Here is an 18,567-nt window from a genome sequence, read left to right on the forward strand (position 1 = left end):
CACACACACACACACACACACACACACACACACAGAGGTGCTTTTTTCTTTAAAAATACAAGCATACAGAAAGGGAGCAGACTTCAATGAATTGGCAAAGAAACTTAAACTGAGGAGCATCTGCCTGTTAACATGTTGCTTGTTACTGTCACTTAAACTGGAGGAACTGTCTTTGAAAATAATAGACTTCCTTAATGGTAGCTCTTTTATGATTCACATCTGCTCATTTGAAAGTGTAAAAACACCTAGATGTTTACAGAGATTGAGAGGGATTACGTGCTCTGGGGAGTTGTCCCTCACTTTTTTCCTCATTTGCACCATTTCTTTAAAGATACTTGCGCATGGGGTGCTTATCTTCGATGAAAAGCCTGTTCCATCAGGCCAGCACCCCTGGAGGCAGCCGAAGATTACCAGGCTGTCTGAAACTTCGGAGTCAGGTTATTGTCTTATCTCTGTATTGTTGTCTGCTGGTTTTATTCTCCCGATAGTAACGRAAGCCACACGAGTCATGGTTTCCCGTAGCTCTGCCACCCACCTGTAACACGAGTAAGGACTACCCGGGTAGGGAGTTCTCAGTTTGAATTGCAATTTCTACACTAGAAGCAGCAGTAATGCTGTTTAATGAGGAAGAAATTCTCAGAAGTACAAAAAGTAATGTTCCAAGATTTCATCTTGCTCAGGGTTTCTCTTGTGGGTGCTGATCTAGGACAAGACTTAGGCAGACTTAGGCAGGCTGTTGGCTAGACAAGCCTTAGTCACTTGCCAGAGTGGTATTTTCTAGTTTCTAATAAAATATAAATATTGTAATAATTAAAGTTATTTTTTAAACTACTGTAATATATTTAAAATTATAGTTACTGGCCAGGCAGCAACAGTCAAGCAACGTTCATCCTTCAAAAAAGGAGAMTTTCATGTAATAACACATATGTACATGGCAAAGCAACCTTCTAGAAGTTAGACATACAACATAATRTTTGGCTGTGACCTTGTTTTTATTATTTGTTCCTTCTCTCACTTTCAGACGGATTTTACCAAAACTCCAATTTCCTAACCAAGTTTTTTAATGCCTCTCAGCACTTTTTACTTATATAAGCTCCACACCAAGTAAGTGCACATTATCACAGACAGGTGAGAGTGATTGCATAAACAAATTACCACATTTTTAACATTCATACAAGCTTATGATCRGAATAGTCAGAAGCATACTTTACATGTGCAGTTTAGCATTTTCATACTTCCATGATTTTATTTCCAAGCCAAATTGCCTTCAAAAAAGCAAAGCACATATTTATCACTGAGAATTAACTACATACCGAACTTGCAGATTCAACACAAAGCTGCTTTTGCTTGCCACAGCATTAAAAATAGCATCTGAAAAATTACAYATGAAAAATTATTTTCCATACATGAATAATTTAAATAGATAATTGAAATTTTATAAAACTAATTCTCTCCACCTCAAGTTGTATTTTGAGAAGACATATGAAATGGGAACATTTTTGAGCACAGTAAAACAAGTGTAGAATAGCAGCAATAGAAGTGTCAAGTTTAAGAATAGAGTGGATGCTACATAGCTGAAGTGCTTGTGAAAACAAGTTACATTTTCTGTAGAAGTTCTATTTCAAATATAATTTTTTTTGACCTTAAAAGATTTACCATGACATTGGTAAGTAATTGTACAGTCTACTCTTACTGGAACACTTCCTCACCGTTTTAAGAGACTGAATTATTGTCAGTGTCTTGCTGATTTCTGGTCTTTCACAGGACTTAGCGTTTCACAAATCTGAAAAAATCTTGCCTCAAATGCTTGTGTGAGCGAGGCAAGTCACGCTCAGAGGTGGTGCAAGGGGAGGAAGGGGGAAGTGGAAAAGAACAGTACTTTAGCAGCAGTCTGGTAGTCCTGCAAGGCCCATCACATTAATGGATAGGTAGGAAGAGAAAACACTCAGCAGAGAAGAAGAATGTGCAGAATGAAAAGTGGACACAGTGATAAAACTTGTTTGAGAATAACTGGCTAAACTGAGTAGGGGATCTTGTAAAACTTGCCTCAGAAATTACTTGTTGTGACCGGAAAATTGATCTTCTGCCTTTAGTGGTGGGGAAAACCACCACAGTTTTATACAAATAACCAGCTTCTCAGTTTGTCAGTAACGACTAATAAGTTCAGCACATGTAGCATCATGAACAAGTTAGACAAAAGTAAGACGGAATTGGCAGAATAAAAACATTAGGATAATGACCAGTATGGGAATATACCAGGCAGTTTATGATTTGGTTTATTTAATTTTTGTAGCATTTTCTTAGAGACAGCTTTCACACATGGCTTCATGAGACACAATGACATCATGTGATATGGGTTAATTCACCAGCTCTGCAAAGTAAGATAGTTTTGTCACATAATGGCTCCCCATATAATGGCCTCACCCATTAATGTAAGGCAAGAAAAAGACTACAAGTAGCTTTAGAGTAGGCAGGCATAAGGATCCCATCATGCTTAAGAAGGACAAAATCATCAAGGAAAATTGTAGCTGTTACCATGAGTAATGTAGCAATACAATCCTGGAATCAAAGCATGATTCTTTTCTACATGATGTAAACAATGTCAACATTATTACATGTATTCTTAAAATATTATCTTATATAATTCTGCACTGTTGCATGTGTTTTTTCACAGAAYTGACCACATGGAAGTTGCTTACAATGCTCAAGGAGCAGATAGTGGAGTCTAAGGTTCATCACTCATCTCCAACAAACAGCTTGAAGTGTGGCTTAAGGATTACAACAAACTATGCAATTCCTAGGTTCATGGAAGTGCAATTCAGACACAACAGCATATATAGTATCCCACTTTTTAGTCAYGGATTCAGCTGTATCTGAGAATCACTACTAACTATCAGATAGTATATTTCTTGTTCAAATAACTGGAGACCGGAGGTCTTGAAGATCTATTGTAAAAACATTTTAAAGAGCATTATTTATTTTACTGCATTATTTTAAATTCTCCTAAAGAATTACCAAGAATAATACAATGTGGAGCAACTAAGCACAATTCAATGTGTAAGCATAAATTTAAACTGAAGTTCTCTTTTTATTTGAAGAATACACTGTGTTCTCAAAAGTCACAGCTCTTACTAAATGTAGATTTTATTTTTAAATCTATAAATTGACACTAGTATAATTCATCAGTTAAGCAGCCATCAGTCATCTCTAACAGAATGTTTTGGGGGTCCTGGAAATATGGAGGATCCAACATAGCCCTTGATGACCCAGATATAGCTGTAAAACAGCACTAATAAATAGCTACGGAGAAACAGCCTAGTAATTAGTGAGGAGGAGATAGTCATGCAGAGTGATCTGCATAAGCTGGAAAACTGAGCCAATTTGAACAAAATGTATTTTTGTAGAACAAAAGGTAGGCTGTCTCCTCCAAAGGACAGACTGYATCCAGGAAAATAGAAGTTCTGAAAAAACCCTAAATATCATGTCACAGTCAAGAAGCARTTTAATGCACGGAGTCTAGGAAACACCTTTACTGGTAACACTTTCATACAATTATCTACTTATTCAATGACCATATGAATAGATTGAAAGGGAAATCTGGAAGTGAAACTTCAGAAAGAGTGAGTGGAAATTACTTATGGAGATAATACAGAGGAGAMAAGTGATGACTGAGGCATGGACTCCATGTTGGCATGTGAAGACCTTTATTGCACAGTAGTAAATTCCTTATATGTCGTAAATCAACCTGGAAGTAATTCTACACTACAACACACTCCAGTCAATTATTTTGTCTCAGAATATTGCCTTTTATGGTACTAGATAAACAATACCTTTTACAGTAGCAAAGCAGTGTTCTTTTAGTTTCTCATGGACTGGTGGTTACAAACTCTTCTCACAGCCTACCTACTTCACTCGTGRTYAGTTATGTGTACTAATTCCAAGCTTCTTCCACACCAAGGACAGAAGATAGGCTTGACTTTCAAGGTCTGTTGTTCTGTTACCGCTACCAATATTCTGTAACCCTACAGAAAAATGGTTGAAGAGTAAACCAATGGGCAAAATCTAGATGTTCAATGTATACATAGCTCCCATATAGCAAAGCTACATGTAGCAAGAGCTACGTATGAATTGTTCACTTTTTGTCTGACTACTTAATAGTCAAGTTCCACATTCACACTTAAACAGCTTTCTTATAAAGACCAAKCAGCCAGCTTTAAGCTGAGGGAACCACATAAACCTAAATGCCTGCTACAGTCTAGAGCTGGAATGTGATAYGACTTTTCTTTCACAGTGAACTTGCACCTCCAGTTTAATTCACTTAGATGTTGTTGTTATAGCTGTTATTCAGGTACTAACAAATTTAATTCAAGGCTGACTTTCTTATCAGGAATGGGTTAGCACCCAACTAAAAGCAGTTACATGATGTCTGGGGTTTGGCTTTCTCTACTAGTCACTGTCAAATGATTGCTAACACAGTACCTTCTATGCATTCTCTGTATCTTATTTTTCTCTGCTTATTCAGAGTATAAGAAATAAGTGTAATTTCCATACTCTTCCTTGAAATTATAATGGTGTAGCAATTCCTTTCTGCCTTAGTCTTCTTTTCACTACATTAACTGAAGTACCACTGTTTCAATTTTACATTCACTTACTCCTGACCCAATAGATTTACCCATTCCCCAACTCTGCACATGCGTTCTTCACTGTATGCTTGTTCTAACAGGTCATGTGTTTTGCTCCACATCTACCTTCACTCCTAGCCATCTTATCTAGAATACCTTGACTCCTTAAATTTTCACAGTTTAGGGAAATACGGAAATTGACAGGGATAAAATTTTGTTTATCTATTCTTCACTACTTTTCATTTCTGTATCAGCTAAGACAACTACTCATCTTTGTTCTCAGTTTAAACAATGGAACACACTTTCTAGATGTATTTCTAAGATAAAATAAACACCACTATTTCAGTACTTTTCTTGTTCTGCATTTTAATAGTACCTACAGATCTGTTCTATTAACAAGAGCTAAATGCTAGGACAGTATGTAAAATACCTYCTCTCATCACTACTCAAGGCAAATTACCCTGTAGTACCCTGTTACATTTTAAATAATAAAAGCTATTACCACTCAATAAAATGCACTGAGCTAAACCCCACATTATTTAGCATATCAAATGTGATATTATGGATACAGTAAATAAAGGTGTAAATAAAAACTTATTCACTAGTCACAGACAAAAGAATTTAAAATTGGCCTCCAAGCCCTTATGTTGCAAAGCCATCACACTTATTCCAGAAGATTCAACCAACATGTAAAATGATCTGTAATGGATTTGGATGCTCTTCAGCTCTCCTGCAGGTTAAGCTTCAATAAAGGGAGTAATTAGATGCATTTAACATCTGCTACAAAGCCACCAACATGATTTTTTTAAGCTTTGTACCAAGATTCATAATTGTTTCCAAAGATTCCAAACTGTTTCCAAGTTAATTAAACTGAGATGGAGAAAAAAATGCTGTTTTCATGTGAAAAGTGTTTTGTAACTGTTTTCAGTGAAAATACTGTTCCTTTCACACCTCTTTGGAATGAGTATATCATTGCCCCTGCTGAAAGGCTTATTGTTGCTAGTGTGATGGATCAGTTTCTAGATGTAAATGCAAGTAACCACAATTATCAATGTACTTCTAGACACCTGAATGATTATACCCACATTTTTTGCTTGAAGCAGTAAAACCAGACATGTTATATTGCAGAAAGGTGTGCATGTTCCATATACACCCAGATGCCTTAGTTTCAGCTAACTACCATAAGATCAGGACGAAGGTCATTGGCTTGCCTTTGACTGATGAAATGAATGTGCACTTAACAACCAGCCAAAAACCTGCTCTTTTCCATAGCAAAATGAATATACTATTTCAATTTTTGCAGTATGAAGTAACACAGACCAATCAGACATTCAACTGTAGATTCAAATAAGAGCTTTAATCAATGCACAGACAGTAGAGAATATGGTATTCTGAATTCCCCTCAAAAGATAAAAAAGTACTTTAGTATTTAAAAATTTATAAAATATAAAGTTTCMTTTTACAAATGATATACAAATGTTTTTTACTACCACATGTATAACACATTTTTATGTTACAACTGTTGCCTTCTTTTAGAATTATGTATTCCCTGAACTGTTCCTCTTAAAAAACAGATGAATATAATAAATCCAAAAGTATAATGAATATTTGCTCATGACATTGGTAAATGCTGAAGAAAATGATTCAAAAGATCTTTTTATCCATCAGATTGCTAAATTAAATAGATTTCTCACTTGAACTATATTAGAATGAATAAATGTTTTGAGTGTTAAATTTCAAAGTGAGATTGACCAGTACAGTCAGTCAAATAAGTGCAAYGGAAAAAGTACCAATAAAGTTTTAATTAAAAGAAAACCCAACTTGCTCAATGTTTTGAATTTCACTCTGGAACCTCTTTCTCAGCCAGGTCAACCTCCTTGAATGTTTGAAGTCCTGTAAACAAGGAGGTACCCAGAATGCACAGGAGAAACCAAGATCCTTGTTTTGCAGCCAGCCATAGAGTAGCAACTGACCTGGTTCATTTTGTGACACTACCTTAAACAGGGACTCTGTTCTCTTTGGCCCACTTTTTCATGATGCGAACAATGTATTCTACTTGAGAATTACCAGTGCTCTTCAGAAGGTGCAGTACTTCCCGCAGAGTCTCTCTACAAAGGTGAAAAGCAAAGTTTTAAGTGAGGGTTAGACGCAAGTGATACAACAAACTACCCACATCAAACTATTTCCCAAAACATGAGCCCTCTGAGACAGAGAGGTACATTCATCTGCTGTGCAAGAGTAGCTTAAAATGCACAGATGAGATCCTAGAGACGAAAAAAGCAACCAACAAAAACTTGTATACAATTGTACAGAAGTTAAAAGTAAAAAAAAAAAAAAACCAAAACCCACAGCAAAAGGTAACTAATGTGTGCACGTGTGTATTTATATATATACCCGCACTCTTGCAAAATAGTTCCCCAGAATGAACCAAACTTAAAAAAAMCCCCAACTTTAATGTAATTTGCTAGCCTTTAGTATGGCAACATCTAGCTTACTGCTGCCAAAGCACTTACACATAACACAATAGACATAAACACAAATAACATGGAAATCAACATTCCTAGCAGGATAAACTTATTAAATCTATATAAATCCTGCTGCAGTTTGCCAGGTTCTTAGTTTACAGTAAGAACTTGATGGTATATTTTGAAAAACAGGCAAGCTATGTGTATTTTACTGCATCTGCTACAGTGATTGCTGAAAGGACATGTGAAAGGTAGAGTAGTTAACAAGATTATTCCAGCAGAGAAGTGAATAGAAGGAAGGTGTAGAAGCCAAGATACACACCTACCAGTCATGTAGGAAACAGCAGCTTTGGCCAGAGGACAATGGCCATCTGGCATCACAGCAGAATATTCACAAGGGAGCAGTTCTTGCTACTCTCTCTCATTCCCCATCCAGTGAAATGGGCCGAAAACAAAATTATCAGTAACACAGATGATTTCCTTTAAGCTTTCAGCAAGTAAGTATACTTGTCTGACATGGTCAGTGTCTTCAGAAGGCAAATTTTAATGAAAGCACGGTCTCATCTACTCATTGTTTAAAGAAATTGTGTCCTTCATCTAGCGTTCAGTAAATGTTTCCTTAGTTCTGTTCTACGCACCTGAAAATGTCATGTGGCAATTTTCCATTCTTATGCTGTCAATATGAAATGAGGTTGTTTTTTACCCAGTTCATGAACATACAACTACATTTATAACCTAGCTTTTCCTAGTATGATAATTAATGTATTTTGGTATTTTATAGTTCATAACACTAGCTGATAAAGTATTCTCCATCATATATTCTACAACTGTTGGCATGGAAAATACACTTCAAGTTGAAGACTGCATATGGAACTTCTGGCCAGAGTGTCTATTCTCTGAAGGTCAATAAAGAATTGGAAGATGATATGTAGTCCTAAAGATGAGATTATGATTCTGGCTTACAGGTAGCTGAAAATAGGAAAAGAGCAAAATAAATTCTAATACAACATGGAATACTCACTTTGCTTCTCGGCCAGCTAAGATCATTTGAAATACACCAACACAAGCACCTCTCTTGCCTTCCCAATATTCAGGATTATTGTCCAGTCTCTCCAGAACATCAAATGCTTTGGCTGAATAGTAAAACTGACGCATCTGCATAGAAAGTGAAAGATTATTCCTGTCCACCTTTCAGAAGGGGATTAAAACCACTGAGCTCGGTTTTCTGAAATCAGCAGTAGGTTGTAGAAGTGATGTGCACTTGCCTGTTTTTCTGCAGAGAGCAAGTGACACAGAAGAGGACATTTCAGATGGGGAAATGAGGATATAACAGGTGGTATGGTAACCTTTTTTTTTTTTGCCCTGTCCTTATCTAGTGTCTTACCAATTATACCAAAGCTCTTGACAGAATATCAGCCTCAAACTAGTCCAGACATTTGAAAATGAAACCACATTTCCTCATGTAGACATGGTCACTTTTTTTTTATCTTCTGGCTTTACTTAAATGTTTTTCTTCACTGTTACAGTACTGTACAAAAGAAGAATCAGTGACTCCATAATCCAAAATTTTCCTTAGCATAGGAAAATCCAGTGTGTATCCTTTCTTCCTCAGGTTCTCTCTTGTAATTGTAAACCAGAATTAAGTTGCTTGGCAACAGTCAATGCAAATAGAGTGACCACACTAACTAAGGCTTTTGAAGTCAGCATCTCTTGTGGGCTATATGAGTGTTTTCCACTTGGGGCAAGCCCTGAACAGCAATGTTGTTTGTGACTAGCATCTTCCCATGAGAGAGCACAGAAGGCAGACTGAGCACAAACTCCTATCCTTTGGTAGCTGGAAGCCTGCAGAGAAAAAAGTGAAGGCTGTGGCAGCTACATTTGGAAACTTTAGTCAGAGAAATACTGGTATTACAGAATGAGTAATAATTCTCTTTCCTCCACATAAATGTTGATTTTTGACATTGGTCACTGATAAACACTTGATGGGAACAAAGACAGTGAGTACGAACAGTATCAGATGTGTCAGCTAAAAAGAAAAATTTGACTACTGTTGTATCCAAATTTGTATCTGATCTAGTTCTATTAAGCACATACAGGTTTAATGTTCTCCTTCTATTTGACATAAAAGTAGGAAATGCTTCACACCAAGTCATGAGCTGTTTCCCATATGGACAAGATGGACTATTGCATAAAAAGCAGCAAGAAATTAGCCAGAAGTCCTGCATCCCAGCTTCCTCACTGAACAACTTCGATCAGAATAGACAGAATAGATGCATAGATGCATCCAGCTGCACCGAGTCTCAGGACACTGTTGACCTTGCTCCATCCAAACACATCCTGTTTTCAGCTGAGCAAAGCCTAATGCAACTGCCTTCTGAAGTTACACCTCTGGTGCTGTCTGTGGACCTCCAAAACAATKCAATGCTTCAAAAACAACTGAAAAATGCCACATAAATTCAAACAACATGGATCTTGCCATTTCATGGAAGAGGTTGAAAACCTGCTACTGTAGAAAGACAGATTATAATACTAAAGTAACAATTTTGGAGCAATCATTTATGGCCATATGTAGATACATAATTGGCTGGAAAAATTAGTTATACAAATGTAGCTTTTAAGAGCTCTAGATAAATCCAAAAAGTGGAGCTGCTTCTCCTCTTCAGGACAAGAAGGTTTTGAGAAGAATTTAGACAAAGCAATCAATCGATTTAAGTAAGACTTGAAATGGTCTAGAGAGAGATTTTGCATGAGGTTTGATTGTCAACTTGCTCTCACAAATTGCATCTATGGGAAACACCAGAGGCATAGCCACTTGCTGGGGCRACAAGACTTTTATGGTGAGATGGTAACTGAGTACTTGAGGATGTACAAGAGACAATTATTTCAATTTTATAAAAATGCTTTTGAGATCATAAGGASTATTTCCCATTGCCATTACAAGCTTTAAGGAAAACATAATACAGTCCTGACCAAAAAAAAAAGAAAAAAAGAAAAAAGGAAAAAAGGAGGCATGAGGCTCCTCGCTGAATCTATGCTAGGTTTTTTTCCTTACAAGGTTTTTGTCATTTCTACCCATAATGAATCCCTAGTAGGAGAAGAGATTGTAATCATTATTGATAGTTCAATATTCAGTAATTTACCAACATTTTAATCAATGGCTTCTCTATCAAAAAGACATGTAGGTTAAAATACTAAYCCTTGTCAGCTCATTCAAATTAACAGACACCCTGCTGTTATAAAAGAAAGTTCACTAGTGATGACAATGATAAAAGTATCCAAAAAATGACTGTTGGTTCAAACCCKGAATTAACATGTCCTACACCAAGCTCTAAAGATAAAACTCACTTTGTAACAATCATTTGCAATGAGCTGCAATAGGTTAAAGGAGTCCCCTGAGGTCTCCATCTTCAGATAGAGTTTCCAGGCCAGCTGTGGTTTCTTATTCACAATGTCTGCAACAACAAAAAAAGAGCTGAAATTGTGAAAAGAACATGCCATGCACAATATTCARTGGCAGATGAACAGATATTCCTGCATTTCTTTGTTTAATGTAAAAGCATGCTTCAGCCATGAGCATGAGGCTGGGAAAGGAAACTTGTCCTTATCTTCTGYCTTACTAATGATAACAACCAATTCAACAGAGAATGCAGATGTCAAAAGGAATAATTACATTAATTTATATTTTACAGATACAAAAATAAGAACAACTCTCATGATTTCAGATGTGATTAAGGAACAGAATGGAAAGTATCAGAGAATGTTTTTATGCAGGACAATGAACTATGGCAATCCATTTAAACGGTAAGATTTAGGATTATGTGCTCTTACACCCAACAMAATTTTAATGGGCACCAAACAGATCTTTAATACTTGGTGTCACCTTAGTCTAAAATTTAATTCCCATGATACATAACAAATTACATGGAGAGGGCAGAGGCTGAAGCCTTCTCATTATGCATTTACTAGAAAAAGTGTTTCTAAATTCCTGAGATCCTGTGCTGGTTTTAAATTTGCTTATACAACTAGAATTTTTCATTGATCTTTAACTCTAAACTGCTTAATTAGAAAGAAATTAATCTGAATCTTCCATGTCAGTGAGTAGAAATTCTACTAGGGTATTTAAACACAAGGGTACTATTTCCTGATGATAAGAAGCCATTCTCTTGAATGTGAGGTTGGTATTCACAATTCCAGGCTCATTCAAGCACTGTGAGAAAAGGAAATTAAGTTTTCCTTTCTTTTTCAAGTCTTAACAGCTGCTCAGAGAGTACCTGGCTATTCACACATGGACCACATTTGTGCTCTTTCAAAACAGGGACTGTTTAGCTTGTTTTATCTGTCCCCACTGTATCTATACTTATGTTGCAGGTAGCATGGGTGATATTCAACAATAAACAAGTAACACCAAATCACAGAATTTATAGACACTTCTTGTTTAGGAGGCAGCAAGATATCAAATCAGAGTTATCTCTCATCAGCTCCAGATACCATATACAGTGGCAAACAGCCAGTTCTCAATTTTCCAACACCAATCTACCTAGACCAATGCAGTTCTGTYCTAATCCAATGTTTTTTTTTTTACTTGCTCTTCAAGAAGAATTTGATACAAATAGTGCTATAACACTAAAAAAACCCACATTCCGTCATGCAAAAAAAGACAAAAAGATGCATCTCTGGTACTTTTTGTTCCTTGGAAATATTTCAGCATTGAACTGTTTACAACTCAATCCCTAATTGTACTCTGACATTAATGTATTCTAATATGATCTGTTAGTAATTTACATACTTGACACAAAAAGATAAATATACTCATCATTCCCATTAAAAAAAATAAAGCATTCATATATAAAACACTCAAACACAACCAGGTACTGCAGCTTAATTAAAAAGGAAATAAACTGGCAYATCCTAAAATAGAATCATAGACAGGCATCCCTAAATGTGCCTGTCTGGAAAGAACATGTTAAGAAATGTTTATTACATTTGCAATATGGCATAACATCCCCAAACATACATRTTTACATTCCCGGTATAACTGCTGAAAATGGTTTGATAAGATAACATTTTTGTATTGAGGCACTGTAAGGAAAATGAATTAGCCTAGGGAGTCTCAGACCTGAGTCATTAGAAAAAAGCCCACTTCTATACTATTTTGTATATGGCACTGCAGCTGTTTCTGTACTGAGGTGCACTCCGCAATGTTTTAAAAACTAGTACAGAAATAGTAAATAAGATTTGCTATGGAGTATTACACACAGAAAAAGTTTCCTGGATTCAAGGAAAGAATAGACGAGTTTTTGGATGAAAAACACATGCTGGAGATTATAAACGATAGATCCCTCAGGCACAGGAGTTTGGACAATATGTAGAGTAACATAGTAGGAAGAAAAATACCATATATGCTTCCCTGATTCTTCTCTTTCCTAGACATCTGACATTGGCTAACCTTGGAGGCAGACAGACCCTTGAGCCTGACCCAGTATAAATGCTTCTATTTTGTGTTTTACTCTGAACATTCTAGAGGTGTAACTCAGTCTTTTAAGACAGAAAAGTCTTCACAGAAGCAATTGAGTAGACAATTGAGAAAAAAAAGAGTCACTGGTCAGGACAAAGCTACATTGACAGTAAAATAACAGCATTGTACTGAAGGAGTAATTGCTTATAAAAGCCAGATATATGAAAGGTGCAATAACCACCCTCACTATTAGTGCAATCAGTTTTTCACTTTCATAGTCCTGAATCCACCTACAAAATTAAATTCAATTAGGAAAGTGGATTGCCAAGACTGAYGCAATAGAGGAGGATCTGTATTCTGCAATGTGGAGAGGAAAGTGACTCACAGCAGCGAGCCAGCCAGCTAAGGTAAACAAAATCACTTTTTATCTTCTCGCTCTGGATCAAAAGGAACACCTGCAGGAAGAAGGAAAATAAAAGATTATACATGTATGTACTTTTAAACAAACAGAAGGCAAACCTTCCTCATTTCAAYACACAGATAAGGTTTAAGTCACATAAGCAACTGCTTCTTAACGAGAGTTTGGGTATGCAAGTGCAGTGTGGGAGCATCCCTCAGTGTGGGGTAGGTGGAGGATTCACACGGTGCCCTGTTTGTCAAGGGACTTGTGCAGCTTCAGAACACCAAGCTGTGCAGAGGGTGCGGCCTGCCTTGAATAAGCGCCAGTGGGCGGCCATGCAACACAAACAGCACAAAGGAACACTGGGCCTGTGGTAAAAGCTATTTGGAATGTGTTTGTTTAGAAAGCAATGCAAGCAATTACATTAGCACCTTCTTGAAATACCAGAAGTTTCACATATAGATGACACTTTACTCCCATATATGTCAGAGATCATTCCAGGTCTGSAATAAGCCATTTCTAACAATTTTGGTTTCAGTAAAGTTCTGAGACAAAGCATTTATTGTTTATATTTTACTGTATAAATACGTTTTTTTTACATTTTACATCTAAAGGGATGTGTGGAGGGAAGTGACAAATTTTCAAATGTACTCTGGCTTTGCTCATCAAAAAAAAAAAGCTATTTATGCCTCTCTCAAGTATATTTGTAACTATACTGGATGCTACTGGCAAAACCTTTACTCTCAAAAATACCTTTATAGGAATAGATGCATGTACTGGAACAGTGAGTTACACACAAATTACTGACATTTGTATTGCTTAAACAATGCTGATTCCCTAATTTAGGCCGGGAGGAGAAGGAGTAATAGGGAAGAAATAAAAAGAAAGCAACATTATAGTGCTACTATAGGTAGCACTTCATCATATGTTTTATTTTATTATGTCCAGGGAGGTTTGCTTTTAAATAACTTAATAAGTGCTATATATAGATATTTTACAAATTCATGACACACTGGGGAAGGCTGATCTTTATATGGAAGTGTCATCACAACCTGGGATCAGACATGAGGCCAGGTGAATCAATTTAATTACATAATTCTGGTATTTAAATGCATCAGCTATGTAACACAAGTTTCTGTAGAACAATTTCTAAAAAATATAAGAGGAAAAATGTAGTTTACACCTTTGTGTTTCTTTGTTGCCTGTTTGCTGCTAAAACTTACTTATAGCGTTAACATTTTTATGGAGTTTCAGGAATCAGCATAGCCTGCTAGCATAGTTTTGAAAAGTTTTCATTAGCCTAAGTGAATTGAAAGCTTGGTGAATTGAAATATGTATCCATTTTCCTGATAGTCTTAGATGTTTTTCTTAAAGAGAGAWGCAATTTTGGGTCACAGAAATTAAGGGGTGAGGGTGCTGAATGGGAAGGTTGGGATGGCAGGGAAGACAAGTTGTAAAACCAGGGGGGCTCTGTTGTTGACGAATCTGGATAGCTAAAAAGTTAAAAAGACTGGAAAAACAAAACAGAATGTAAACCCCAAACCARCTAAATCTATATTATTCACTCCAGAATGTGTGGTGTGGGATTTTTTTTGTGGCTTGTCTTCTTTTTAGGTCTTGTGGAAAATGTTGGTTCCACCTCCAAAACAGCTATTTGCTTTTGCATATTTTAGTTGTAATTAAGTTTCTGCTGCATACAGACAAAAAAGTACTGGGTGTAGAAGTTAATCTCTTCCAGCTGCATCTGAATGCTCCTGAATAAGATAGTGAGCACTTCCTCTTTTCCTCCCACATATCCCAGAGGAAGATTTTTTTTWAACACAAATTTCTAGGGACACCTAGAAGCTCTTAACTGTTCAGTGCCTTTTGCTCAGCATGCCCTACTCAGTCTGAACAAAAAGACTGCCTGGGATCCCAAGCAAATCATAGGAAATCTGATTAAGAGGCCATTCTTTGATCAATTAGAGGTAGCTGCAAGCACTCTTTTGATGCACCACAAGCAGCATGACTCCCCATATACCTCACATTACAAGRTTAGCAAAATAATCTTTTCTGAATAATGTTCACTGAGAATTTCAGTTCCTCTGAGAAGGGGAAGAAGATGTTCCACAGAACCTGCTTATTTTCAACCAACATGAAGATCTGGGTGAAGAAAAGGAAGGAAAGAGGGGAAATGAAGGAAATGTTTCCACTGCTGTTTTTAAAAGAAAATAAATACATACCTCTTCAGCTTCACTAAAATTGCCCATTGCAGCTTTGGCTTGGGCATAATTGAAGTTGAAAGTGTCATTGTTGTAGAAGTAACTCTGAAAAATACGGATAAACCCCAAATAAATGCAACCCCAAAAACCTCCTCCCATGACATAGTAACATTAAAAATACCCTCTCCCTGCCCCAATCTGAGTCAGAACATATAAAGACAATGCAAAGGAAAAAGAAAATCCCACGTTAGGAACATATGGTGTTTATAAACAGTGGACAGAAAAATTATGGACTGGCTTTTCCATCCTACACTTGTGACTACAAACTACAAAGTGCTGAAACATTCCACAATATTAACTATGAGAGATCTGGAAAATGTTCCATGTTCACAAGTGCAGTGGCAGCTTTTGTGAGTATAATTTTCACTTGAGGTATGTGAAGACATGCTGTGCTGCCATGCTCTCTTTTACGTCCCAAGCATTTATTTCACCACTAGGGGGGCTAAATAGGCATTTGACTTCCTTGAACCTTTAAGGGGACGAACAGTTTGTTTCTCCAAGACTTGTCAAGGTTATTCAAGAGATCCTATGCATCTGGTTATGTGATGGATGCTAATCTGACACAATGGATCCCCTGATGGAGGTGAAGCCACAGTATCAGGCTGTAGCAGGCAGCATACCAGGTAAACGGATTTCCTTAAGCAATAATCTCCTTGCTTACAGGGACCCTTCTCTCTAGAGGAAGTGTAACATTAAGTTTTTTKCTCCCATATTAGTAGACATGACACATCTAGTTTAGAACATATTAGATTGAACTAGCTATATCTTTTCTGAAAAGCTACATGTGTCAAAGCAGGAAAWGTAAAAGTACAGGTTAGGCTGATGTTCAGGTTTGACCTGAAGAGCATAGATTTGATCATGGTCAGACTGAAGTATAACTCAGATGACCAAAAGTCAGCTGTGCTCTACATTCAGCACTATCCCATACTGCTGGATCAGTAGAGCTGGTAGAAGTAAGATAGAACATAAAACCAGTTATAAGCATGAATGGGATTGAGGATCCCTGCCCAGTAGTGGTGCATCGCTTATGAAAGAGCATGGGGAAAAAAAGGAGGGTGGTTTATCCAATATAGTTACAGCAAGAAGGCCTCCCTTTTATGAGCACGTAACAGCAAGGTGCAGTTTTTCCTTACATAATATTTATAAATATTTATTTTCCTTACATAATATTTATAAAGGAAAAAGAACTTGTGTAGGAAGATCAAACTTTTGTTCTCTCCTTAAAGAGTAAGGAGGAGGAAAAAAAGCATATTTGGGACTGTACAAAAGATACAGGAAGCAAKGGACAAATCCCTTTCCTGGGAGTGTCTTTCACGATGTAGGGACAYCGAGGAACCTCTTCCTTTCACTGTCACAGACAATCTACAAAGGGTACTACCCACATCCATCAAGCTAGTGCCTTGAAAGGAAAGGTGAGGGATTGCCACTATTTGCCAAATGTCCAGATTTCACCCAAACAGTCTATGTGAGGGTCCACAAGCCAGCAAATACAGCAAGATGTGTGAAAGATGAGGATGAACCATCTTTAAGCTCGGTTTGTGAAAACATTTCAGGACCCTTAGGGTAAACTAATGGGTTTCACCATATGATGATTAAGACACCTTAGTGCATCCTTTCTCAACAGTAATTTAATGTGAATCAGCACAAGTCCCAGGTCAAGCAAAGCTGATGAGCCAGATGCAAGTTTTACTGCGTGAATGCTTTCTTCTGTTTAAGTAGTCTCCACTGCATTTTTTAATTAAAATGGAAAAGAAACTCTTTCAGCAATCAAATTCAAAAAATGTGTCATTCTGTCCCGGCCATATAAGTGCTAGAGATCAGATCTACTGCAAAACCAAAAACAGTAGAAATGAACAAGTGCTATTGATAGTGTAACACATTCACAGCAGCTATACCATTAGTTTTCTGGTTTTGTTTTGTTTTGTTTTGTTTTTTAACCCACGTCATATGTACTGGACTTCACTCTTCTGTGGTCTTTTTAGAGGTCTTCAATCTTTTCATAAAACAAACTGTCCTCTGAGTCATGTCCATTTTAACCAAATCCTCAGATACCCAACTTAAAAATGAAGAATTCCCATTGTGGCCACAACTCAGCTGAGCCTGAATCAGCTTGTTTTCTCAGTTGATCCCTGACTGAGTTGAACTGCTTGTTTTCTGAGTTGATCCCTCTCAGTGTTATAACGTCACCCTTGGGGCAGCTGGCAATACATTTATAATAAGGTGTCCTCTGAGTCATTCCTATGCTAAAACAGTTTTAATTGATCATGGATTAAGGTGGTGCTTCTTGAGAGAATATCAAGCAAATAAATTGTCACAGAGGGTAGCTCCATTTTAAGAGCTGCAGAGATTCTACTGAAGTTTATTCCTGTAAATGAAACACAAAGGTAACTGTAAAGCCATGTACACCTTGCCTGTAACATGGTACAGAAAGAACTATTTGCATCCCTGCAACTTAAAGAGAAGGGAAATTACTTAAGTAAATCTGAGCACTGCTAGTTGCACTTGAAAAAGTAYGAGAACGATCTATTACTTCAAAGGGAACAAGAAAGGAAAGTTATAGTAGGCAGTAAATGTTTGACCCATATACCTTGGAGGTGGTTTGTAATCACATTTAACTTTGACCTTATAAGGTTAGAACTAGTTGTTTAAGAAACTTTTCAAGGAAATGGAAAGAGCTGAGCATATCTGTGGGTTAATTCACTGCACTATAAATGTAAGAAAGACACAGGATGAATTCTCTGGAAATCACCATCTATACCCATGGGCTATAAACTGAGACCAGATGACCAATCTGGCAATCCAACTTTTAGATGACTCAAATTAGGCACAACAATTTTTACTGTTAATTTCCTTTTCTTCAATTACACACATATTCCAGTCTGGGGTGGTGGTGTATCTCTTCATTCCACTACACTGCAGCCATTCCAGTGGCTAGAGCCACTGGGATTTCTTCAAAGGTCTCCTTCCAGACAAAGTTTAGAAACACCTTCACCCTTTTTCACTCATCAGCTGCTTTTGGCACCATTACAACCCCATGTTTTTCTTTAGGTCTCATCCTCCTTAGAACAATGTAATTGTGCTCATCTTGTGTATCTCCCAAATAATTTCTTTTAAGATTCTTATTCCTCTTTCTACCAAATACAGAGTTTTTACAACTCTAGTTTCAAACCAGTGGAACAAGACTGAAAGAATTTAATCCATAATTACATTCCAGCCTCCCTCTTTCTTTACATCTGATTTTAACTGTGTATCTGTAAGTTATACCCATTCTATCCACTGCATACTGTAGATCTGATAATGCTGCATGATGTTGACTTCAGGCTTCTCTTATTTTGAAAAATGCAACATTGTCTGCAGGATGCTC

The 18,567-nt window shown here is 36.9% G+C and overlaps 1 protein-coding gene across 1 annotated transcript in view; it reads right to left on the reverse strand.

Moving 5' to 3' along the window:
- Nucleotides 1–1,394: 1,394 nt before the first annotated feature.
- Nucleotides 1,395–18,567, reverse strand: part of IFT56 (intraflagellar transport 56) — a 50,755-nt gene continuing 33,582 nt past the window's right edge. The window contains exons 14-18 of the mRNA XM_057389476.1: nucleotides 15,165–15,248; nucleotides 12,928–12,997; nucleotides 10,433–10,539; nucleotides 8,109–8,242; nucleotides 1,395–6,730 (exon numbers count right to left, since the gene is read on the reverse strand). Of these exons, the coding sequence (XP_057245459.1) occupies nucleotides 6,619–6,730; nucleotides 8,109–8,242; nucleotides 10,433–10,539; nucleotides 12,928–12,997; nucleotides 15,165–15,248 (507 nt within the window). The 3' untranslated portion in view covers nucleotides 1,395–6,618. The remainder of the gene's footprint in view (nucleotides 6,731–8,108; nucleotides 8,243–10,432; nucleotides 10,540–12,927; nucleotides 12,998–15,164; nucleotides 15,249–18,567) is intronic.

Source organism: Malurus melanocephalus, unplaced genomic scaffold (assembly GCF_030028575.1).
Source record: "Malurus melanocephalus ecotype Western Australia unplaced genomic scaffold, MMel_1.1 scaffold_17, whole genome shotgun sequence".
Classification (NCBI taxonomy): Eukaryota; Metazoa; Chordata; class Aves; order Passeriformes; family Maluridae; genus Malurus; species Malurus melanocephalus.